This window comes from Protopterus annectens, chromosome 13.part0 (assembly GCF_019279795.1).
Source record: "Protopterus annectens isolate FY-2018-M chromosome 13.part0, PAN1.0, whole genome shotgun sequence".
In the NCBI taxonomy this organism is placed as follows: Eukaryota; Metazoa; Chordata; order Ceratodontiformes; family Protopteridae; genus Protopterus; species Protopterus annectens.
The window spans coordinates 868,116,534-868,141,559 of record NC_056747.1 but is presented as its reverse complement, the minus strand read 5'-3'; the positions used below and the strand labels follow the sequence as shown (position 1 = coordinate 868,141,559).

General features: G+C 44.3%; 1 protein-coding gene across 3 annotated transcripts in view; it reads right to left on the bottom strand.

Annotated features, from left to right (window-relative positions):
* Positions 1-25,026, bottom strand: part of CUEDC1 (CUE domain containing 1) — a 1,479,154-nt gene that overhangs the window by 343,132 nt on the left and 1,110,996 nt on the right. For all 3 annotated transcript variants that reach the window (XM_044054589.1, XM_044054587.1, XM_044054588.1), the window contains one exon: positions 14,456-14,639. In XM_044054589.1, coding sequence (XP_043910524.1) covers positions 14,456-14,639 — 184 coding nt within the window. The remainder of the gene's footprint in view (positions 1-14,455; positions 14,640-25,026) is intronic.

Here is a 25,026-nt window from a genome sequence, read left to right as displayed (position 1 = left end):
AGAGTCAGCTCTCAGTGTTCTCTCCTATCTGATGAATCTGGGCATCTTGAGGCAATGTAGAAATTGCCTCTTGTACACAGACAACCCTCTCCTCCTACCACCCAACACTACAACCTGTGAGAGATGCACTTATCTAGCCAAACTGGAGGTAAAGCTCTCTCCAACCAAGACTGAACTTGACAGTCATGAGGAGAAGGTAAACATTTGCACCACACCACACTCATCACATAGTCTCACTAAATCTACACCACCAAAATCCACACATAGTAACACAAAAACATTTGCGGAGGCTCTCAATAATAATTTATCTAAGCAACAGAGACCTCCAAAGCAGAAATGCAAGCAACCTCCATCCCCCAACACAACCCAAATGACACATAGCCCACAGACTCTGTGTGCCACTCAACCACAGCCAATAAGGCAAAACAACGTACCCAACACACTAGTCATAGGTGGCTCTATAGTCAGGCACACTGATGTCCCACTCACCAGGCTAAACAAGGAGAAGGTTACTGTCAGCTGCCTGTCGGGTGCAAGGATATGTCACATAACCCACGCACTCGGGTCACTCCACAACAAGTACAAATATGACTCTCTCATTGTCCATGTTGGTGTGAATGACCTGAGACGTACCTCCCTGGACTACATGAAAAGAGACATGGAATAGCTCTCCGATCTTGTAGCCCAGGCAGGTATGACCCTAGCCCTGAGTAGCATTCTGCCAACGCCCAGAATGATACTGCAGTACAAGGACAAAATGATTGACTTCAACAATTGGCTAAGCTTCTGGTGTCATTCTAAGGGGATCCAGTATCTGTCTGCTTGGGATGACATGGTCGACAGACCACGATGCGTTGCCACAGATGGCCTGCACCTGTCGCCCCTGAGATTCTGGATACTGGCTAAGGTTCTTGCTGACCCTATAGTGCCTTTTCTAGGCAAGGTTCAAATAACAAATTCACCACCATAACAGGAACAGGCAAGCAAAAACTGAGGGTAATGCTACTCAGTGCTAGAAGTCTAAATCTCAAAATGCACTCACTCGAGGCACTCCTTAAAATGGTGAACATCGATATCTGTGCAGTGACCGAGACCTGGTTCAAGGCTCCAGAGAGCACCCCTGCACTACCAGGCTATAACTCATACCACACTTTTCGGCCATGTAACCTGGACCGAAACACCAAAGGCGAAGGTGTGTCCATATTCATTAAGGATATCCACACCTCCAGGCTAGTTGCTCAGCATAATGCATCTGAGGTTATCCAAGTGCAACTAACTCTGGGCAAAACTGCAATCCAAATTGTAGCTTGCTACAGATCCCCCACCATGCCCCAGGATTCCCACTCCTATTTTCTTGCTGTACTGGAAAACATTAGGGTTCAACCAAACACCCTAATAATGGGCGACTTCAACTACCCCACCATTAACTGGGAAAACTACTCGTGCACCATCTCCTTAGCTCAATGCTTTCTGGAATTCATAAACTCCAATGCCCTAGATCAACTTATCCACACCCCCACCAGGGGCAACAATATCCTAGACCTTGTCATTACCAACATGAGTGACCGGTGTTCCACACCTGAAGTCAACTCCTCGTTGGTCCGATCCGACCATACGCTTATCACCCTTGATATCCACATCCCACCCCCATCCCCCATTAAGGAAACCACAGTAAAAAATTTCTCCAAAGCCAACTTCATGCTTCTTAAGTGGTGAACTTCATGACACCCATGCAGATGGACAATACAGTTACAACTGCTGAATCCTACACAAAGCACTTACATGAGTGCATGAATCATGCTATCCTAAACAGAACCAAGACGCTATCCTCCAAAAAAATGAAGCTAATCTGGTGGTCCCCTGCCATAAACAAACTGTACAACAGAAGGAAGAAACTGTTGCAAAAAAAGAGTAAAATCCCATGAGCAGAGGAGCTCCCTGGTCAGCCTCAGTAAGAAGCTGAGATCCCTTATAAGATCCTCCAAAGCTAGCTACGAAAGCAAAATCGCCACTAAATCCAAGGACAACCACAAAGCATTCTATAGCTATGTCAAGAATCTAGATGGCAACACCCAGATCTGCTCTGAGTTACAGTACAAAGGCACGGCAATTACAGAACCAACTGATATTGCCAACATCCTGGCAGATAGGTTCAGTGCTAACTTTACCCCCCCTCTCATCCCCGAAAGGGCCCATATCTATACAGGAAGAATGCAGAGTCCCTGTAATCGCAACTACGCAGGTAAAAGCTGCACACTCTAAAGCCAAAAACACAACATCCCAGGCTGCGTTTTACATGAACTTCAGAACAAACTGGCTCCCCACAAACACCATGTTCAATAATAGCCTCGCATCAGGCTTTGTGCCCATTGAATGGCGCACAGAAACAGTTATCCCACTCCACAAAGGGGGAGCCACCACTGATCCCGGGAACTATCGACCTATTAGCCTGACGAGCCTGGTCTGCAAGGCCATGGAATGTATCATCATGGAACTTAAACAAAGACATTGGTAACCTCCAAACTCTGGATCCCACCCAGTTTGGGTTTGTGAACGGCAGATCATGCCTCCTGAACCTGATCGACTTCTTTGAGGCAGTCACCAAAGCTGTGGATGAGGGTAAGGTGGTTCACACAGCCTATCTTGACCTCCCCAAGGCTTTCGACACCATCCCCCATTCTGGAATTATAGCTAAACTCACTAAACTAGGTATAAATCACAACATGGGTTGCCAACTGGCTCACTGACAGAACCCACACTGTAAAAGTTGCAGACTCCAAATCTGACCTCAAAGCAGTGACAAGTGGAGTACCACCGGGTTCCGTCCTGGGACCTCTCCTGTTTGGTATCTACTTATCTGAAGTACAGGCTAATACAGAAGGCCTCTGGCTAACGACTAGGAGCCATAGTCAAGTCCCCAAATGATGTGGACATCCTACAGAAGGGCCTCACTGAGACAGATGCCTGGTGTCAGAGCCATGGCCTCAAGCTCAATGCCAAAAAGTGCAGTGTCATCCCCCTTTGGTAAAAACTCTGTACCCATGAACTACCACATAGGCAGCAATCTACTTAACACCGAATGACTCCAGAAAAGGAGGGGAGTTTCCATATTTATCAAGGATATCCACACCTCCAGGTTAGTTGCATTGCACGAAGTATCGGAGACCATCCACGTGCAACTAACAGTGGGCAAGACTGCTTTTCAGTTTATAGCATCCTACAGACCACCCTCTCAAAGTCAGGAATCCCACTCGGCTTTCCTGAAAACATTGGAGAACATGAAGATCTCTCCGAACACCATTATATTGGGCGACTTCAACTACCCAAACATTGACTGGGAGCACTACTCAAGCCCCAGCACCTTAGCCCAAAGGTTCCTGGAAATTATAAACTCAAATGCTATGGAACAACTAGTCACCACTCCCACAAGAGGGACAACATACTAGACCTGATCATTACCAACATGGGGACTCTATGCTCCACACCAGAAGTATATCCCACATTGGTAAGATCAGACCATAAATTAATTTCACTGGATGTCCACATCCCGACCCCACCCCAGCCCAGAAAACCACAGTGAAAAACTTCTCAAAGCGAACTTCTCACTTCTCAAAACCGAAGTGGAATCCTTCAAGGCCCCAGGGCCAGTGGAAACTACGGCCCAAACTGCAGAATCCTATATAAACACATTCTACGGACATCTCCAGGAATGCATGGATCATGCTATCCCAAACAAAACCAAGACCCAATCATCCAAAGGCAGGCGTCCAGTCTGGTGGACCCTGCCATAAATAAACTGTACAACAGAAGGAGGAAGCTACTACATGATAGAGCAAAATCCCTAATAGGGAAGGCATCTCTGATCAGTACTAGCAAAAACTTACGATCCCTCATAAAATCCTCCAAGGCCAGCTTCAAGAGAAAAATTGCACAGGACACCAAAGACAATCATAAGGCTTTTTCCAGTTATGTTAGAAACCTGGGATGCAACTCCCAGACTTGTTCTGAGTTGATTCTAAACAACAAAAAATACACTGAACCCACAGACATCACCAATATCCTGGCAGACAGGTTCAGTGCAAACTTCTCCACCCCCTCCCGCCCAAAAGAGCAAGCATCTATCCCGGCAGAGGGCTGCCTCCCAAACATCTCTGATGCTCAGGTGAAGGCTGCCCTCTCCAAAGCAAAAAACACTGCTTCCATGGGACCAGATGGTGTCCCAGGTTGCATCCTACATGAACTCCAAGAGGAACTAATCCCTCAAATAAAACAGCTATACAATCTCAGCCTCACTACAGGATATGTGCCCACAGAATGGCGTACAGCAACAGTGGTCCCACTCCACAAAGGTGGAGCCTCTACGGACCCTGGAAACTATCGCCCCATAAGCCTGACTAGCTTAGTCTGCAAGGCTATGGAGAGGATCATCATGGAGCTCATAAACAAAGACATTGGGGACCTACAGACACTAGATCCTACCCAGTTCGGCTTTGTCAAGGGCAGATCCTGCCTTTTGAACCTGGTTGACTTCTTCGAAACAGTCACAAAAGCCATAGATGAAGGGAAGGTAGTCCACACAGCCTATCTGGACCTTGCAAAGGCATTTGACACAATACCCCACTCAGGCATTATAGGTAAGCTATCCAGCTTAAATATAAACCCCTATGTCACAAGATGGGTCGCAAACTGGCTCAAAGACAGAACCTACAGAGTGAGAGTTGCTGGAGCCATGTCAGACTCGAAACCGGTCACAAGTGGCATCCCACAGGGTTCTGTCCTGGGACCACTCTTGTTCGGTATATACTTTTCCAAGGTACAGGCAAACATGGGAGGACTATGGCTCACCAAGTTTGCAGACGACTGCAAACTGGGCGCCATAATCAACTCTCCAGCTGACACAAACATCCTTCAAAAAGGTCTCACAGAGACAGATAACTGGTGCCAGCTCCATGGTTTAAAGCTAAATGCCAAAAAATGTATAGTCATACCCTTTGGCAAAAACAATGTGCCCACAAATTACCACATAGGTGGAAACCCATTAAGTACAGAGAAAGTTATTAGGGACCTGGGGACCCAAGTTGATAGCAATCTCTCCTTTGAAAACCACATTGCCAAAGTGGTTAGAAAGACCTTCTACATAGCCCACCTCATCACGAAGGGTTTCACATCTAGATCAAGAGAGGTAATCGTGCCCCTTTATTCATCCCTCATCAGGCCCATCATAGAATACAATGCCCCTTTTGGGATGTACCTTACCCGACACCTGCAGCAATTAGAAAGACCCCAAAAGTATCTCACCAAGAGGATCAAGGGTCTCAAACAGATGCCACATGCTGCTCGGTTAAAAAAACTCCAGCTCTACTCAGTTGCATACCGCCTACTTCGAGGCGATCTATGCCTGACATACAAAGTAATGTCAAATCCAGAATTAATGGACATGCTCCACCTCAGTAAATCTAAATCCCTTAGAGCCACACGCTCGAGGGACTTGAACCTCAGCACAGAAATAAATAGAACTTGCTGGAGGGACAGGTTCATAACCCAGAGGCTCCCTTCGCTCTGGAATAGAATTCCAGTTCATGTGAGGCAGAGCACCTCACTGAATCTCTTCAAGAAGAATCTCGATAGGTGGATGGGGGATCGTAGGTTTGTCCAAGGGATTACTCCTGTGTCACTATTAGAGGCACAGTAAACTAAACCTTAAAAAGGGCACAGTATACTCAAATCAAGGGGTGGCGTAAGCCATACAGAATCGGGCTAGGCTTATAATTGCCCCAGGGCAGATAGCCTAGTATGAACCTATAAACCTATGAGACCTTGGGACCCAGGTGGACAGTAGTCTCTCCTTTGATAGTCACATCGCCACAGTAGTCAGGAAGTCCTTCTACATGGCACACCTCATCAGAAAAAGGTTCTCATCCAGGAAAAAAGAGGTCATTGTTCCCCTCTACTCATCACTCATTAGACCCATTATAGAGTACAACGCCCCTTTTGGAATGTACCTCACAAGACATCTGCAGCAGATCTGACAGAAAGGCCACAGAAGTACCTCACAAAGGGGATTACTGGCCTCAAACAAATGCCCTACACTGACCGCCTCAAAAAACTCCAGCTTTACTCCGTAGCATATCACCTACTCCGAGGTGATCTCTGCCTAACATATAAAACTATGTCAAACCCATAGCTGTTGGACATGCTACACCTAAAGAAATCCCAATCCCTCCGAGCTACATGCTCTAGGGACCTAAACCTTGTCACTACAATAAACAGGACACGCTGGAGGGGATAGATTCCTGTCCCAGAGACTTCCTATACTCTGGAACAAGCTACCCATCTATGTCAAGCAAAGTTATTCATTAGCACTCTTCAAGAAAAATCTTGATGTGTGGATGGGAAATAGGAAATACACCCCGGGGATCACTTCTGTGTCTCTGCTGGACAGTGGCACAGGAAAATAACTTTCTTGGGTGGCAGAAGCTATTTAACCTTGCTGGCTAGACTTACGTAGAGCCTTGGGCCAATAGCCTACTACCTACCTATGAACCTATTAAAACAAAGCGCTCTATGCAGGGGGGCAAGCCCTCCTGCACCCCCCCCGCTATTTAAATATACCAACTCTGAGATCACACTACAGTGTAGTAAAGAGAAATCTTCCCTTCCAGCACTCTATGGCGATCTCCGTTATATGACTCGAGGTTGTAAAACTTTGATCATTAAAGGTCGACCTTTAGTGATTCGAAGTTTTAAACCTTCGAACATATGATAGGAACCCTACCAGAGTAAAAAAAAAAAAAAAAACAAGAAATAGTAAATGGTTTGCTGGTGCAGAAGCTGGCAATTTTCACCTGCACTAGTCAGGTCTGACAGTGGACTGATGTTATAGATTTCTTTAACCACAACCCCACCCTCTCTTTACTGTGTTGGAAAGGAGTGGATTAAACATAGTAAGGAATGGTGGGGTTTGGGGTTAAAGCAGCTATCACACTACACTTGACTGCAACTCTAGTACTTGAATGAAATGCGCAAACATTTAGTAGTCATATCTGTCTGGCAGTTGGTGCAGAGGATTAAGGAGCTGTTAATGTGCTGTGTTCTATATTTCAGTGACCCAGAGTTTGATTCTCTCAACCTCCATTGCATAACTGTGCGATTCTGAACAAGTCAATTAACCAAACCGTGCTATTGGGCTGTGACTAAAAAACGTCTGTGGAGGTCATTGCACTACCCTGGTTAACTAAAATGAATAAAATCTTGCCTTGGATGAAGGTAAGACTGTGCGCACAGCTTACCTCAACCTGGCCAAGGCTTTTGATAGACAAGCTCACTAATTTAGGTATAAACCCTTTATCACCCACTGGATGGCCAGCTGGTTCAGTAATAGGACTCAGGAGGTCAAAATAGGTGAGGCCACCTCCACCAAGACGCCAGTCACTAATGGAGTCCCCCAGGGCTCAGTATTGGGCCCGCTCCTTTATGGCATCTATTTCGCTGAAATGGAAGCAAATGCTGAAGGTTTATGGCCGACTAAGTTTGCATATGATTGCAAGCTGGGGGTTATCATCAGCTCCCCTGCAGACATTAGCATTTTTCAAGGAGGTCTGTGACTAATAAATGGTGCCAAAGCCATGGTCTTAAACTCAACGCTAAGAAATGCATAATTGTACCTTGTGGGAATTCAACCATCACAGCTAATTACTAAGTTGATAACACACCCCTAAGAGTCCACCCAGTGGTCGAGGATCTGGGTACACACTTAGACAGTAGCCTTACCTTCAACCACCATGAGGCCACAGTGGTGAGGAAATCATTTTATGTTGAGTAACTTATAAGTAAGGGCATGGTATCTAGGTCCAAAGAAGTCATTATCCCAATGTATTCCACCCTTATCAGACCAGTCATAGAGTACAGTGCTCCCTTTGGTGTGTACCTGACCAGGCATATGCAGCAATTACAGTGACCTCAGAGGTTCCATAGGAAAATAATACAATGTCTAACAAACCTGTCTTATGCAGAGCACCTTAAAGCCCTTTCCCTCTACTCAGTCTCCTACAGATTGCTGAGGGGTGATCTATGCTTGGCTTACATGGCATCCGCAAACCCCACATGTACGAATCTCCTACATATTTGTAAATCAGAAAGTACAAGAAATACAAGGTCTAGGGTGACAAACAGAACATGCTGGAGACAGATATGTGTCTCAGCAACTGCTCTTCTTATGGAACAGGCTTACTATCCATGTGAAGCTGAGTTTGTCTATTACCCAGTTTAAGCACAACCTAGACAAGTGGATGAGGAATAGGAAATTTACACCAGGCCTGGCATCCATGTCCCTTATGGTCAGAGATAGCTAATAAATGTCTGGCCCTTAATGTCCTATTTGGATTCAGGACATCATTATTTCAGAAAAACTTGGCTAGGGTTAGAAAGGACCCTTGGGTCGTTAGCCTAGTAACAGTCTATGAATCTATGAAGTGTGACTCAAAAAGTCTAAATGGAGCATAAACAATGGAGAAAAGTTCATGGAATACTGGAAGAAAGAATACAAACATTACTGACTAAAAAGTACAGTTTTGTACCTACCATAAATGTAGATGTTCGAAGATCCACATTGCTGCAGTCCTTACATATGGGTAGTCCGCTGTCCTCGGTCGGCCCGAATACCAAAGTATTAGGCCGACGTCGGTCAAGGCGCTTAAAACTGACATCAGGACGTCAGGGTACAAAAGCGCATGACCGACGTCATATCCTCAGTCTTTTCTTGCCCCAGATGTCAGAAGGCCCTAACAAGAAAGGCCAAAGCCAAAAAACAGCAAAAAATAACCAACCACCCCTGCACTAACCATATTTACAATATGTACAACACAAACCACACCACCACCTCTAACAACAGAGGGGAAGGAGGGAGGGTAAATTGGACTGCAGCAATGTGGATCTTCGAACATCTACATTTATGGTAGGTACAAAACTGTACTATGTTCTTCATCTCACATTGCTGCAGTCCTTACATATGGGTAGAATCCCAAAGCAGAGGTAAAGGAGGATGGCAAAACTATAAAGCATTAGGGGCTGCCAAAATGCCCTGTAAAATTGCAGTGGCAAATCCAGCCCTAGATTTAGAGTAAAGTGGAAGGTGGTAATGCTTAGAGAAAGTATGCACTGAACTCCAAGTAGCTGCTTCCAAAATATCTTTAGTAGCCACCCCCCTTAGAAAAGCAGTAGAAGTGGCAGTAGCCCTAGTGGAATGAGGCCTAATCCCAGCTGGAATCTCCTTACCATGATGGGAATAACAGAAAGCAATACAAAACCAATCCACTTAGAAATAGTTTGTTTTGAAACAGGTTTGCCCTGAGAACCCAAAGCAAAAGAAACAAACAACTGCTGAGACTGCCTGAACCCTTTAGTTCTGCTCAAATAATATCGCAACTGTCTGTGTATATCCAAAGTGTGCAAAATCTTTCCCCTTTATTTTGGGGTTTGCATAAAAAGTAGGCAAATGAATAGTTTGGTTTAAAGCCACACTAGAAACCACTTTAGGCATAAAAGAAGGGTTAGTACGAAAGACACCCTATCCTTGTGGAAAATTAAGAAAGGCTCAACCGCCATAAGGGCCTGTAATTCAGAAACCCTTCTCGCAGAGGTAATGGCCAACAAAAAAGCAGTCTTCCATGATAAATATTTCAACTCTGCAGATGCTGCAGGCTCAAAAGGTTGTAGAGTGAGTTTCTCCAACACAAAATTGAGATCCCAAGCAGGAGTAGGAGCTCTACGTGGGGTCTTATATTCTTTGCCCCTCTAAGGAATTGCTTAAACAAAGGCTGAGAAAATAATGGTGGGTCACAGTCATAGTAAGCAGAAATTGCTGCAGCATGAACCTTTATAGAGGAGAAGGACAAACCTTTGTCCAATAACTCAGTAAGGTATTGAAGCGCAACACTTAAATTAGGTTTAGAAACATCAAAGTCCTTTGCTGTACTCCAAAATAAAAATCTCCTCCATTTATCTGCGTAAACTTTCCTTGTACTAGGCCTTCTGGCCTCCAAAATAACATTCAAAACTTGTTGTGGAAGCTGAGACCCTCCAGGGTTTAAAACAGAATATGCCAGGCTGTTAGATGTAGAGAGTGAAGTTTGACATTGAGTAAATGACTGTTCTCCTGAGACAGCAGGTGAGGAATCGAAGGCAAAGGTCATGGAGGCTCCCGTACCAGACTTCTCAGTAATGGATACCAGTGCTGTCGAGGCCAATCCGGAGCTATTAAAATCATGTTTGGCTTGTCCTGTCTGACCTTCAGGAGTACCTTTGGGAGGAGAGGCAGAGGTGGAAAGGCATACACGTGAAGATTGCTCCAATTGAATGAGAGAGCATCCACTTTCCAAGCTGTGGGATGAAACCTTTTTGTGCAAAACTTTGGCAGCTGGTAATTTAGTGGAGAAGCGAACAGATCTATGTCTGGAGTTCCCCATAACACTGTCAATTTCTGAAATACATGAGGATCCAATTTCCACTCGTGGGGATCCATAATTTGTCTGCTCAACACATCTGCTAAGGAGTTCTGTGCTCCTGGCAGAAACCTTGCCTGAAGATTTAGCTGTAAACTGAGAGCAGTCTCCCACAAAATCATTGCTTGTCTGCATAGAGGATATGAATGTTCCCCTTGCTTGTTGATGTACCACATGACTGTTGTGTTGTCTGTTTGAATCAACACCTGCCCTGGAAGAAGTAAATCCTTGAAAGCTATCAATGCAAATTGGACTGCTAACATCTCCTTCAAGTTGATATGTAGATGTTGAAGTCTGGCAGGCCACGTGTCTTGTACCCATTTTCCATTTAGATGAGCTCCCCAAGCTTTGTCTGAGGCATCTGTCATTAGAATCTGACTCGCCTCTGGCCGGGTCACAGAGAGTCCCTTGTTTAGGTGACATTCCTGAGCCCACCACAAAAATTCCTTTTGAATGCAAGGTATTATCTGAATGACAGTGTCCAAATCTTGGCAGTGCTGTGTCCATACATTTTGAGATACCATTGTAGCTTCCTCATATGCAGTTTGGCATTGGGAAGTACCAGAATACAAGATGCCATGAACCCCAAGGCTTGAAGGACTGTCCTTGCAGTCAGCCTGGACTGACGAGACAATTGGTGGAAGTGAAGAGAAAGATTCTTTTGTTTGTCCGGGGTCAAAAAGGCCATCTGGGATGCTGTATTCAGTCTCACACCCAGAAAGCACATGTCCTGAGAGGGTACTAGACTGGACTTTATTTCGTTCACAGAATACCCCAGGCATCTTAACACTGCCATCACATACTGTAAATGATGAAGAAGTTCGTCCTTTCCTTGGGCCAGAATCAGGCAATCGTCCAAATAAGGATAGATTTGTATTCCTGTTAGCCTGAAGAAAGCTACCACTGGAGCCAGAACCTTCGTGAACACTCTGGGCAGTAGATAAGCCAAAGGGCAATGCAGAGAACTGATAATGAGAAGTCCCAGCCCGAAAACGCAGATACTTCCTGCAACTGAGCCTGATAGGAACATGAAGGTAAGCCTCCTTGAGATCCAGAGTCACCATCCAGTGATCTTTGCCCAGCAGAGGTAAAAGCTGTTGTAACGTCAACATTTTGAACTTGGGAATGTCCAGATATGTGCTGAGGATAGATAAATCCAAAATTGGTCTCCACGTGTTCCGTTTCTTTGGTACTAGAAACAGGCGAGAATAAAATCCTAGGCCCACTTCTGGCAGAGGGACCGGTTGTATGGCCTCTATTTGAAGTAGTAGAGAAATTTGTTTGTGAGCCTCTAGTCTTTGCTGAGGAGGAACGTCCGGCATGCCTTTGAAAGGAGGCAAGGTATGGAAATAAAACTTGTAACCTTGGTGTATGATATCCAATACCCATTTGTCTTGGGTAATCAAAATCCAATTTTCCTTGAAGAGTGCCAACCTTCCTCCCAAAGGTGCTGCCAGGCAAGAAGGATCTGGCAGCTGAAAAGTAGGTCATTGGGCCTGTTTACGAAAGGACTGGCCCCTGCCCTCACCGAAGATTGTGCAGGTGAACTCCTGTTCTAGGTCTGAAAGAACTCTGAGCTCTGCCCCTACCACGTCTAGATCTACCCCTAGACTGAGAATCATAAGAAGGATCGTCCACCCTTAGCAGGCCAATTCCTACTAAACTTGGAGGCTGAACTTGCAAAAAATCTTTAACAGCCTGCATAGACTTAGCCTTGTCTTCCATTTTCTTCAAGACTGACTCCACAGGTGAACCAAACAACACATCAGACTGCAAAGGAGCATCCAAAATCCTTGTCTTAACATGGTCAGATAAATTCTGATCCTTCAGCCAGGCGTGCCTGCGAAGAACTGAACCAGTGGCAGCCACCCTAGATGAGGCCTGCACAGCATCAAAACCACATTGTAATGAATGCTTACCCACCTATTCAGAGACATGCACCAAATCTTGTAATTCTTTACACTCAATGCCTTCCGCCAGAGCATCCACCTTAGACTTCAATTGAGAAAGAAGAAAGTTTTGATATTTCAACATATGAAACTGGCAATTCAAAGCCCTCATAGCTAAGGTAGAAGATGTATAGACCTTCTTTCCCCATCTATCCAAAGCTCTGGCCTCTTTATCTAGAGGAACCGGATTTTTTACAACAGAGGCCTTGACACCCTTAGGTCCCTGACTAATAGTTTCTGGGTCTGCCCTAGGACTCTTATAAAGATATTTATGAGCCTCAGGCACCCTGTAATACCTATCCGGTTTAACAGGAGCAGGAGGCAGAGAATCAGGATTAAGTGAAGCCTCTGCAAACACATCTTCCACAACATCCAGAACAGGGGGTATAGCCAAGGGCCTATGTTGGGGTAAAAGCAAAAATTCCCTAAGCCTTTTCCGAGAATCAGAGAAGTCCTGACCTTCCCGCTTAAAATGTTCCCTCATAGAATGAAGTGTCTCTGAAAAAGAAAAATCCTCTGGAGGAGAAGCAGAAGGAGTGGAATCATCTGCATCCGAATCAGAATAAGGAGAGTACTCCTGCAAGTCTTCAGCCGAAGACTCTGAAACATCCGAAGCCTGCTCAAAACTTCCCAACTCTGGCTCCACCCTAGGCCTCTTATTAGGAGGGGGCAAAGAACCTCTAATCAGAGTAATCAAATCTTCTGCCATTTTAAGCATGTGCTTCTTAGGCACAGACCCTGCTGAACTAGGAGTGACACCAACAGAAGCTAAACCTGGCCTGCCTCTGGGAGAAGCCTTGGAAACAGAAGGAGAGGGCCTAACCACCCTAGGAAGGGAGGGGAGTACAGTAACCTGAGAAGCCCCTTCAGCCTGACCTGCCTCCTGAGAGGCCACATCCTGCAAAATCAAAGTCTCCCCCTGAGACTCCAGAGAAGTCTCCGTCGGAACCACCGGTTCCACTGAAACCTCTAAAGAACCGGCGTCCGAACGGACGACTCATCTTGCCTGGGTTTAACTGTTTTGTCTTTGCGCTTCTTAGAAGCGGGCCGGAGAGTCCGACGGCATATTATAATTGCACCGCTTCAAGACCAGCCTAGCACAATCTAACTTTCGCTTAATAGTGCGCTTATTGAACCTAGCACAAAAGCGACACCCAACAACGTCGTGCTCAGGCCCCAAACAAGGAATACACAAAGAATGATAATCCCTATGCGGTATCTGTTTCCCACAAGAAATACAGTTATTCACTTTTTCTGACATCCGGTAAAACACTGAGGCAAGAAAAAACCAAAATATTCCCCAACGGGGTACTTAGCCAACTTGGATTCGGTCTGAAACTCCGAACTCGAAAAATTTCAGAATGCCGAACGGCACTTGCAACGCTGCTTCTGCATCGGACCATGCGGCAAAAAAGACTGAGGATATGACGTCGGTCATGCGCTTTTGTACCCTGACGTCCTGATGTCAGTTTTAAGCGCCTTGACCGACGTCAGCCTAATACTTTGGTATTCGGGCCGACCGAGGACAGCGGACTACCCATATGTAAGGACTGCAGCAATGTGAGATGAAGAACATCTGTTGAAATATTTTACTTTTTCTGAAGACCAGATTTATTTGCCACAACATGCTAAAGGTAACACAAAATACAAAAACATGTAAATAGAACAGAACGGCATATTAAGACTTCCCTTCCACCATGTCTAACCACGGTTAAATGCATAGTCTGTAATGTAACAAATATAATGGCTTGTACTTTCCGCTGACAGAAGCAGATATATTCACCCTAATTGATGCAGGTGTTATTGCACATAAGGCCCACCTCCCCTTGTGGAACTTTCTTTCTTCAACAGCAGACAGATCAAATACATCAGTGTCCAGTTTTCTGGTGAACAATTCTTTACTTCTATCTCTTGATGTTTACAAAACTGTGTAGGTAGTGGGCAACTTGGACAATTTAAATACACTGTTGTGACAAACAAACTAAAACATAGTTATGTCTTCTGTACCTCTTTCCAGAGCAAGAAGGAATTCATGATTTCGCTGCAGTTCCTTCATGAACTCCTCATTCTGGAGAAACAGTGCTATTCGCTCATCCTCCAAGTACTGCCTCAGCTTTCTCTCCTGATCCAGGGATCGCTGGGAATTCTGGCTACTCCCCTGAGGTTCCAGCTGATGCATGCTCTGGGAACTCTGAAAAAGCGGAAAAATTACTTCCTAGAATATCAAAACGTGGGCGCACACCACAAACATGCCAATGCACATTTATTTTTCAGTCAAGCAAAACAATACTAGCCTAGAAAAACTCAATAATCAAGCTTCTGAATTCCGTTTCCAAAAGCTAAATAAATTCCACCAGAAACAAAATTTAAATGACAAAATCAAGAATAACAAAAATATTCTACTCTGTACCCTTGTTTTACCAGTCAAAGCCAGTCAACAGTTCATAAACTACTTTTCTGACATATGTCTGAAAATATCACTTGAACAAATATGACAAAAAAGCATTCTGAAAAGAGCACATTCTATTCCATTTCATAACATAAAGGATTATGATCGGGTCTCCAAGCCCAACCAACTTATCGTCTGTTCGAGACATGGATGCCAAAAAATTCAGCTTGAGAGGTGAATCTCCCTGTCCATGTTGACAATAATAGCAAGTTTTGATCACAGACCCAGACACAATTCTTTGCAATGCATGGAACTTGTCTTGCACCATGTACAACCACTTACAGAAAAAAGCAACAGAAATTGTAGGAGTGTAAATATTTCACCAGATCTGAACTAACTTAGCAAACATTGTCAGACAACAGCATACCCCTTAACTTATTTTAGGACTTCTGAATAAATCAAAAAATAATGGGGGGGGGGATCAGGGAAGGTTTCTAAATATAGCTTGAATTTGCTTTAAAAAAAGTTAATAGAACAACAGGTTTTGCATTAGCATGCATTTTCTGAGCAATACGTCTGACACTGTAATGTCTGGCATTATTGACATAGAGTAACCCCCAGTGATTTACCAGAAAAATCAAATATTTTATGAGGGATACTCTGCATAATCAATCAGATAGAGTTGAAAGGTACAGCACTCAGAAACAAAGTGCTCCTTCCTGTAGAAGGGTTTTTAAAAGCTGTTAGACACTTCATTTTGCCACACTGTTTATTTATAAGTGTGGCAGAGTGAATAAAGCAGTAACAGCATTTTAAAGCTATTTTACCTTCTGCCACTGCTCTTTGCTTGCCAGCACTGTACACTATAAGTCCTTAGTGCAAGAACCAATCTTAACAGTGCTTAAAGTGCCCTTAAGAAGGTTTTGTTTTGTTTTTTTATGCACCCCCTAAGCGATGTTTCAGAAAAAGTCTGTTATAAGATGAAGGTGCTAAACTCTAACAAAATGTACATTCCAGGGACACAGCAATTTCTTTCATGTTCGTGGATAACATAAAGACTGTATTCAAAAAAAAGGGGAGGTAAGGCTAAGTCTTTAGGGAGAGCTTAATGCTGTTTACCATGGGAGACTCCCTCAGTCTCTTAGGTGGCATTTTATAGATAAGGCAAGGCAGGAACTGCAGATGACCAAAGACACATCTCTGGAAGTGCCAGCAGCCCCTGGGTGGCTGTGTGCAGAGAATAGAGAAGCTGATGCCATACAAGAATGTCTTGTAAATGTGGTTGGGGGGTTGGGGAGGCAAGTTATACAGGGTGAAAACCAAACTAGAACTTTAAATATAAATAATCTGCAGTCAAATTGAGAGCTATCATAAGTCTTAAAGAACTGGGTTGGAGGCTGGCATAATGGTTAAAGTGTTTACCTCACAAATAAGAGGTACAGGGTTTTATTTTTACCAATGAAAATTGGTTAAGCATAAAATGGCCCACAAGGGCAGCTAGCTTAGTATTTACCTATTAACGTATATTCATACTGACTCACTTATTGGGTTGTAGAACATTGAACACTCTCTAAATGTTAAAGTTCACGGTAAAAAACACTACAAGGACATTACACCAGTTAAAACATTATTGCCAGGCTGTGAGTCTCTACAGCAAGGTCAGTAGGTAGAATAAAGTGCTTAATAATGAACGGCAATGTTCCTGAGATGGAAACAGGGAAATCTAGCAGCAGCGAAGACCTGATTCTTAAGAAGTAGTTTGCTGTTATCACCCAGACTATACACCTTTGACACGAATTCCCATTTGTCATCACAACAGATGATGTTAAGCTTTAAAACTGGTGCATTCATATCCGACAAAGTGAAATGCATAGCTATGGCAACCAGTCCTGCAAAAACTTTACATCTTCCCCTACATTGCTGGTGAAACAGTTTCCCGAGGTAAAGCTGCATATTGTCAGTGTAACAATGGTACTTTGGGCCTACCCTTTATACAGCATCTCCTATCCTAAGGTAGCATACACACAGTTTGTAATAACTGGCCTACTATGGAACCATGTGGCACACCTCAAGACAGAAAGTAAGGTGCAGAGGAATAACCCCCCCCCCCAACGTTGCTCTTTCTGTACAAACAGGAAGGTAATAGGCAAACCAATCCAGAATCATAACAGTGATACTGTTGTAGAACTGTAAATGGTTCATAGGTGTGTACTAAGCTAATAGCCCTGGAGCCTTTACAAGCATATCCCATAGAAGTGCCCTGGCATTGTGCTGCCCGACGTTAGTTCCCAGTGCCTCTATCAAGTGCAGCCACTGGAGTGATCCCCGGAGTGAACTTTCTATTTCCCATCCACTCATCAAGATTTCTCTTAAAGAGGGCCAGTGAGGTGCTCGGTTGACATGTATATGAAGTCTATTCCAGAGCATGGGCAGTCTCTGGGTTATGAATTTGTCCCTCCAGCATGTTCTGTTGATTGTGGTAATGAGGTTGAGGTCTCTGGAGTGTGTGGTGCAGAGGGATTGGGATTTCTTTGCATGTAGCATTTCTAACAGAGCTGGGGCAGACATGGCTTTTGAAGTCAAGCAGAGATTGCCTCTTAGTAGACGATATGAGACAGAGAATAGCTGGTGTCTTTTGAGTCCGTCCATATAGGACATGTGGTTAATGCCTAGGATCCTCTTCGTGAGGTACTTCTGTGGCATCTCCAGCTGTTCCAGGTGTCTAGTGAGGTAAATGCCAAATAGGGCATTATACTCAATGATTGGTCTAATGAGTGAAGAGTAGAGAGAGGTGATGACTTCTTTCTTCCTGGATGCAAAACCCTTGGCAATGAGATCTGCCACATAGGACTTTCTGACCACAGTGGCAATGTGTTGGTCGAAGGAGAGGATGCCATCAACCTGCATCCCCAGATCTCTTATAATGCCTTCAGTGTTCAGCGGGCTCCCATTGATGTGGTAATTAGTGGGAACTGAGTTTTTACCAAAGGGGATGAGGACGCATTTTTTGTTGTTAAGCTTAAGGCCATGGTTTTGACACCAGTAATTAGTCTCAGTCAGGATTCTATAGGATGTCTGCATCACTTAGGGAATTAATAATGGCTCTCAGCTTGCAGTCATCTACGAACTTGGTCAACCAGAGTTCCTTTGTGTTGGCCTGGACTTCTGAGACGTAGATGCCAAACAGGAGAGGACCCAGGACTGATCCCTGTGGGACTCCACTCGTGACTGGTCGGCAGTCTGACTTGGAGTCCATCACTTTCTCACTGTGTGTTCTATCTGTGAGCCAGTTTGCAACCCACCTAGTGATATAAGGGGTCGATGCCTAGTTCGGTGAGTGTATCAATAATTCCCGAGTGAGGAATGGTATCAAAGGCCTTGGCCAGATTGAGGTAGGCTGTATGCACTGCCTTACCTTCATCCACAGCCCTGATGACTGACTTAAAGAAATCAACCAGGTTGAACAGGCATGATCTCCCATTCACAAAACCAAATGGCGTGGGGTCTAGAGTTTGGAGATTTCCTATATCTTTGTTACTCAGATCCATGATGATGCACTCCATAGCTTTACATATCAGACTCGTCAGGCTAATGGGGCAATAATTCCCAGAGTCTATAGTCGCTCCCCCTTTATGCAGAGGGATGACTGTAGCAGTGCGCCATTCGGTAGGGACAAAGCCTAAGGTGAGGCTGTGACTGAACAGGGCACACAGATGTGGTGCCAGTTTGCTTTGTAGTTCATGTAGAACACAGCCAGGGGATATTATTGGGTTCCATGGAAGCTGTATTCTTGACCTTGGACAATGCATCTTTAACCTGTACTGCAGTAATGTTGGGTGCCTGGCAATCTTCTGGTATTGTGACTGTTCCTTTAGAGGGGAAGAGAGGGGTAAAGTTGGCACTGAATCTGTCGGCCAGTATGTTGACAATATCTGTTGGCTCAGTATAGGAGGTACTATTGTGCAGTAACTCAGAGCAAATCTGGGTATTGCCGTGGAGGTTCTTGATGCAACTATAGAAGGCTTTGTAATTGTTTTTAGTGGCTGCCGCAATTCTGCCTTCATAGCTGGCTTTGGAGGATTTGATGAGGGATCTTAACTTTTTGTTGAGGCTAATAAGGGAGTTTTTTCCAGTCTTGGGACTTCACCTTTTTCTGCAACAGTTTCTTCCTTTTGTTGTAGAGTTTATTAATGGCAGGGGACCACCAGATTGGCTTCCTTTTTTTGGAGGAGAGCGTCTTGATTTTGTTGGGTATGGCTAGTTCCATGCATTTATGTACATGTTCATACAGTGCATTGGTGTATGATTTGGCAGTCATGCAGCTATTTTCCATTGGCATGGGTGTTGTGAAGTTAGCCACCTCTGTTTTTAGGAGCCCAAAGTCAGCTTTGGAGAAGTTTTAAGTTTTTCAAAGTGGTTACTTTTGCAGGGGGGTGAGTGAGATATGGATTTTCACGGTGATTAGTTTATGGTTGGATCTGACCAGGGAGGGACTGACTACTGGTGGAGAGCAACGGTCACCTATGTTAGTAATAACCAGGTCAAGGATGTTGCTTCCTCTAGTGGGGGTCAGAATGATCTTGGAATTCATCAGTTCCAATGCCCTGGACCAGAAGCGTTGGGCCAGTGTATTGGTGCTAGAGTAGTTTTCCTAGTTGATGGAAGGGCAGTTGTTGTCTCCTAGTATAAGTGTTGGGTTGGACCTTGACAGATTCTAGGGTGCTTAGGAACATGGAGTGAGAGTCTAGGGACATGGTTGGGGACCTATTGCAGGCTATGACCAGGATGGCCGTCTTGCCCAATGTTAGTTGTGCCTGAAGTATCTCAGATGCATTATGAATATGGAGACACCACCGCCTTTGGAGCTTTGGTCCATATTTCGGGGCCGAAAGGTGTGGAATGAGTTATAGCCTGGTAGTGCAGGGGTGCTTTCTGCTGCTTTAAACCAGGTCTCTGTTACAGCACAAATGTCGATGTTCTCCATTTTGAGGAGTACTTCGAGCGAATGCATCTTGAGATTTAGACTTCTAGCATTGAGCAGCATGACCCTCAGATTGCATTTATTTATAGCTGTTATGGTGGTAATTTGTTCTTTGGAACACCAACTAAAAAAAAGGCACTATAGGGGTGGCAAGAGGCTTAGCCATTCCCCGGAAATCCAGAGGGTGACAGATGCAGGCCATCTCTGGAAAAGCATAGAGGTCTGCCAATCATGTCATCCCAAGCAGACAGATACTGGATCCCTTTAGAATGACACCAGAAACTTAGCCAATTGTTGAACCAATCAATTTTTGTTTGTACTGCGGTATCACTCTGGGTGATGGTAGGATACTGCTCAGGGCTAGGGTCATACCTGCCTGGGCCACATAATCCGAGAGGTCCACCATGTCTCTTTTCATGTAGTCCAGGGAGGTGCATCTCAGATCATTCGCACCCACATGGACAATGACAGTCATACTTGTACTTGTTGTGGAGTGACCTGTGTGTGTGTGTTATGTGTCGGATTCTGGCACCTGATAGACAGCTGACTGTTAAGTCTCCTTATTCAACCTAGTGAGTGGGACATCTGTGTGCCTCACTATTGAGTCACCTATGATTAGTGTACTGGGCAAGGTGTTTAGCCTTAGGGGCTCAGGTTGAGGGACACACTATGGAGGTGAACTGTGTCCTGTGGTTTGTGATGGTCAAGTGCGTTTCTGTCTTGGAGGTCTCTGCGCTTTGGGTAAATTTCAATTGACAGCCTCCTTGAAGGTGGGTGTGTGGTTTGTGTTTTTATGTGAGAGCTGCGATGGTGGGTGTTCTGGAGGGCTATGAGTTCCATGTGGTGTGGTGCAGATGTTGACCTTCTCCTACTGACCAGCTAGTTCGGTCTTGGCTGGAGAGTGCACAGCTTCCAATTTGGTGATATAAGTGCATCCCTCACAAGTCTGAGTGTTGGGAGGTTAAGAGGAGAGGGTTGTCTGTGTACGAGGCAGTTGCTACACTGCCTCAGAATGCCTACGTGTACCAGGTTAATAGGAGAAAGCACAGGGAACTGCCCTTTAATCATGTCGGGAGGGGTGGTCATAACTACTAAGTACTGGAGCTATTTCCATGAAGAATGACTAGTGCTGATGGCACTTAGGTGTGCTACAATAATTGCTGCAAAAACCTGTGCAGAACGATTAATCTATTTGAAGTGCAAGAGAGAGAGAAAGAACTAGCAAGATCTAAGGGAAAAACTGAAGAGCAGACTTTCTGGCACCAGTAATACTTTACCTCAGCTCGGCACTGCTGCACAGATCTTAAACAAGTGCAAACCCACATAAATGTAGGCTTTTAAACCAGAAAGTTGAAAGGGATGGAAAAACTGTCCAAACTGCAAATAAACTACAATTTATGGGAGAGAAACAAGACAGGATCCCATGGCCCAAATGATAACCAGAACTAAAAAGTTTTGTTGGCCCTTACCATAAGGAGATTATTAATGACCCTGTTATGGGCCACTTCAGTACTGTTTGTAACCTAAAATCCACACTAGAATGGGTTAAATATGCCATTTATAAGTAAAAATCCATATGCACATAAAACACCTTCTACAAAACCTTACCCCAAAAGGGGAGGATGCAGATAAACTCACTAAGACCTAAACTAGCCTTTCTTAATGATGCAATTAATCAACTCTTCCCCGTCAGTATGGCTGGAAATACTCTACATGAAGGAATAACTGTGACAGTCTGTATAGGGCTAAGCTCATCTCGGCAGGATGAAACCAGTCTAGTAGGGCAAGGGTCCAAACCCCAGACAGTTGTATACACAATAGATGTAGGAGATAGTCATCATAAATGGGTAACAGGAAGTCACACCAAGTAACATATTGCAAAATCTCCACAGCACTCCTACATACCTCCCTTCTGCTCGCAGTGTCAGTGGCGCAACAGGCAGCACACTCACCTGTGTGGGTTCTATTCCCACACTAGGTAGATTGAATGCTGACACTGCAGTGCAGCATAAGGGGGCTGCTGCAGTCTTGAGTGTGTCATCCTTCAGATGAGATGTTAAACCAAGGTCCCATATAACTGAGTTGGTGGTAGCTCAGGCGGATGTAAAAGATCCCACAGCACCTACCAAAAGAGTAGGGGAAGTTCCCTGACCTCCTGGCCAAATTTCACCAATAATATCAATACCACCTTGGGTCGCCCAACTTAAAAGGGGCTACTAGCTTTTTGGGGCTAACCTGGCCAACAAAAGGATGGATGGATGGATAAATAAATAAGCACACAACAGCAGCAGCCAGGTAACATTATTTAGGAATATGTGAAGGGTTCTCTGTCTTTACTTTATTCCAACAAAGAAAAGAGGAAAAGAAATATACTGCTTAAGAAACAATAAAATGTCATCAAATCAAATCAAATGTCAATAAAATAAATAAATAAATAAATACGGGAACCATTTTTTGGAAGGAAACAATTTTATGCAGAACCCAATCTGTGTAAAAAAAAAAAAAAAAAAAAAGTTCTATGTACTTGAGAACCTGCACAAAGATTAAAAAAATAGAGGCGATGGCCACCAATGAAATCTCTTCCATGAAATTAATTTCAATGTTGCTAAGCCAGAAGTCTCAAACCATGGACAGGCAAACTATCATTTAAGAAATAAGTGAAGGTTTCTTTGAAGGAGGACAGAGATGCAGTACTTCTTTAGGGAAATGGCTGACTACATGATGCTGAGCTACAATCCTTCCCTTCACAGGGTCATGGTGGGCAGATACCACTGACATATGGAACATAACCATGTTAGAAGTTAGGCCTACGTCAATGCAGCAGGATTACCTGCAAGCTAACAGACCAGAATATTCCACTTGAAGGAATACGGGTGGCAATTTGAAGGCTTCCTAATATCCTAAAATCAATTCTGAAACACCCACACATTAGTCCAGCCATTACAAAGGATTGCTGTCAGAAGTGAGGCCCTGGAAAGGAGCTAGTTGTCATCCCAGCCATTATGCCACTACAGCTAGGACCAGAAGTTTCCTGTACTACCAGTGACCTGCTGACTGGCAGTCACACCCCTACTGGCCACTGACAAGCAAAGAAAATTAGATTTGGTCTATTCCTGAATTCTGAGAAGAGGCATGTGATAAATGGGAAAAGTAGGAAGCAATATGGGAATCTTCCATGCCATAGCATGGGGAATACATCCACTGATACCACCACATTACCCTGCTACACTGAGATGAAAAAGAGAAGGAATGCATTATCCAGAGTGGCAATAAAGTTGTCTTTGGAATGCAATACTTCTGCAACACTAGAACCAGACACAGCCTCTGAATCCACAACTTCAGAAGTGGCTTAGTGACTTTGTCAGCTCATTTTATTTTACTTTTACATTGAATTTGTTAATCAAGGTACAGCACTGATACCAATGGAACTATTTTAGTCTCAAACTTGGGTAAACACAGTAGATACATGTAGATACATGACATTATATATAGACTGAATTACAAAATCCAATACATATGGATCTACTTTATAAAATCAAAAAAACACTTACTCGATTTTCAGAACGTCAAGACCGCTTCAGCGAAACCGCATATTATCGAAGACCCAGAACATCGCACTGTCACTCCGGTAAACTAATGACTGGGCCACCATGGTCAACTTTGCTCTTTTCTCTGCTATAGCGCAATCTCAGAATTGGTATATTTAGTTAGGGGGTTGTGGGGAGCGAAGCCCCCCACTTGGGTGGGTCTGATTTGCTTCGATTTGTTTTTCACCATGGTGGCCCAGTGGTTAGCTTCCCAGAGTGACAGTGCGATGTGCCGGGTGTTCGAACATATGCGGTTTTGCTGAAGTGGTCTCAACATTATGAAGCCCGAATGAGTGGTTTTTCAACTTTATAAGTAGGCTTGAGGGTATAAATGCACTAGATAAATGACATTACAAACAGAGGGACTAACAAAACACAATATTTACATGTATTATACACTGAGGGGATATCAGTGTTGGCAAGCTGAAAGAATCGCAATGAAAAATACAGTCAGATCAAGACATGCATATAGTGAGAAGGGTAGGAAGAGGTACGTTATATGATCACAGAGAGAAGCAGCTGCATTTAAACTGAGTCTTGTAATATGCTTTACTTCTGATAGGAGATTGAGTAATTGTAATGGTCTACACGAAAAGAAGGAAGACATGCCAACAGTTTGGGGCCAAAGACTTAGAAAGCATGGTCTGTGCAGCTTAGTTTGAGAGGTTTGGAGGAGACAACCTGAGTGGTTAACATTAGTAAGGTTGTATGTTGGTGCATCTCTAAATAGTCTTGATAAGTTTAAATAGTTGGGGGTAGCCAGTTAGTCATTCATTTTTCCTGAGGTATAAACACCTGGGACGGTGCAGTAAAGTCCTACAGGGCAATCTCAGTGAGTCTGTTATAACCTGTTAATGTCCCATGAGAGAACTTGTTTGTCTTTTCGGCTTTTCCGGGTTAGGGGTCGCCACAGCGGAACTCCGGTCCACTAAAAATTGGCAGTCGATTTTTATGGTGCCAAGTTGCCAACCCAACGCCCAACCTTCAGCGAAGGTACGCCCATTCACGCATGTCTTTCGGAGGTCACTCGACCATGGGGAGGACATGCAGACTCCACACAGAAGGCACTCTAGCCGAGAATCGAACAGGAGAACCTCTTGCTGTGAGGTAACAATGCTACCGCTGTACCACTGCGGATATTAATGTCCCATGAGAGAACAAGCACTGAAATAGTGTAGTGAAGTCCTACAGGAGGGGCTCAGTGAGTCTGTTAACCTGTTAATGTCCCCTGAGATAGCAAGCAATGAAATAGCACAGTGAGTCCTACAGGACAATCTCAGTGAGTCTGTTAACCTGTTAATGTCTCCTGAGACAGCAAGCATTGAAATAGCACAGTGAGTCCTACAGGACAATCTCAGTGAGTCTGTTAATCTGTTAATGTCCCTTGAGTTGTGAAGTATTGAAATGGTGCAGTGAAGTCCTACGGGAGTGGCTCAGTGAGTCTGTCAGCTTATTCTTATCCCCTGAGATGTCAATCACTGAGACAGTAATGCTTCAGCCTATGATTCATCATACCCCCCTCCAAACTCACATTTTCAGTTCTGTTACAAGCACCATCTCCTTGTAAAGTACTACAACCACATGCCATCTTGATTGTTTCAATACCATATGAAGGACTGGT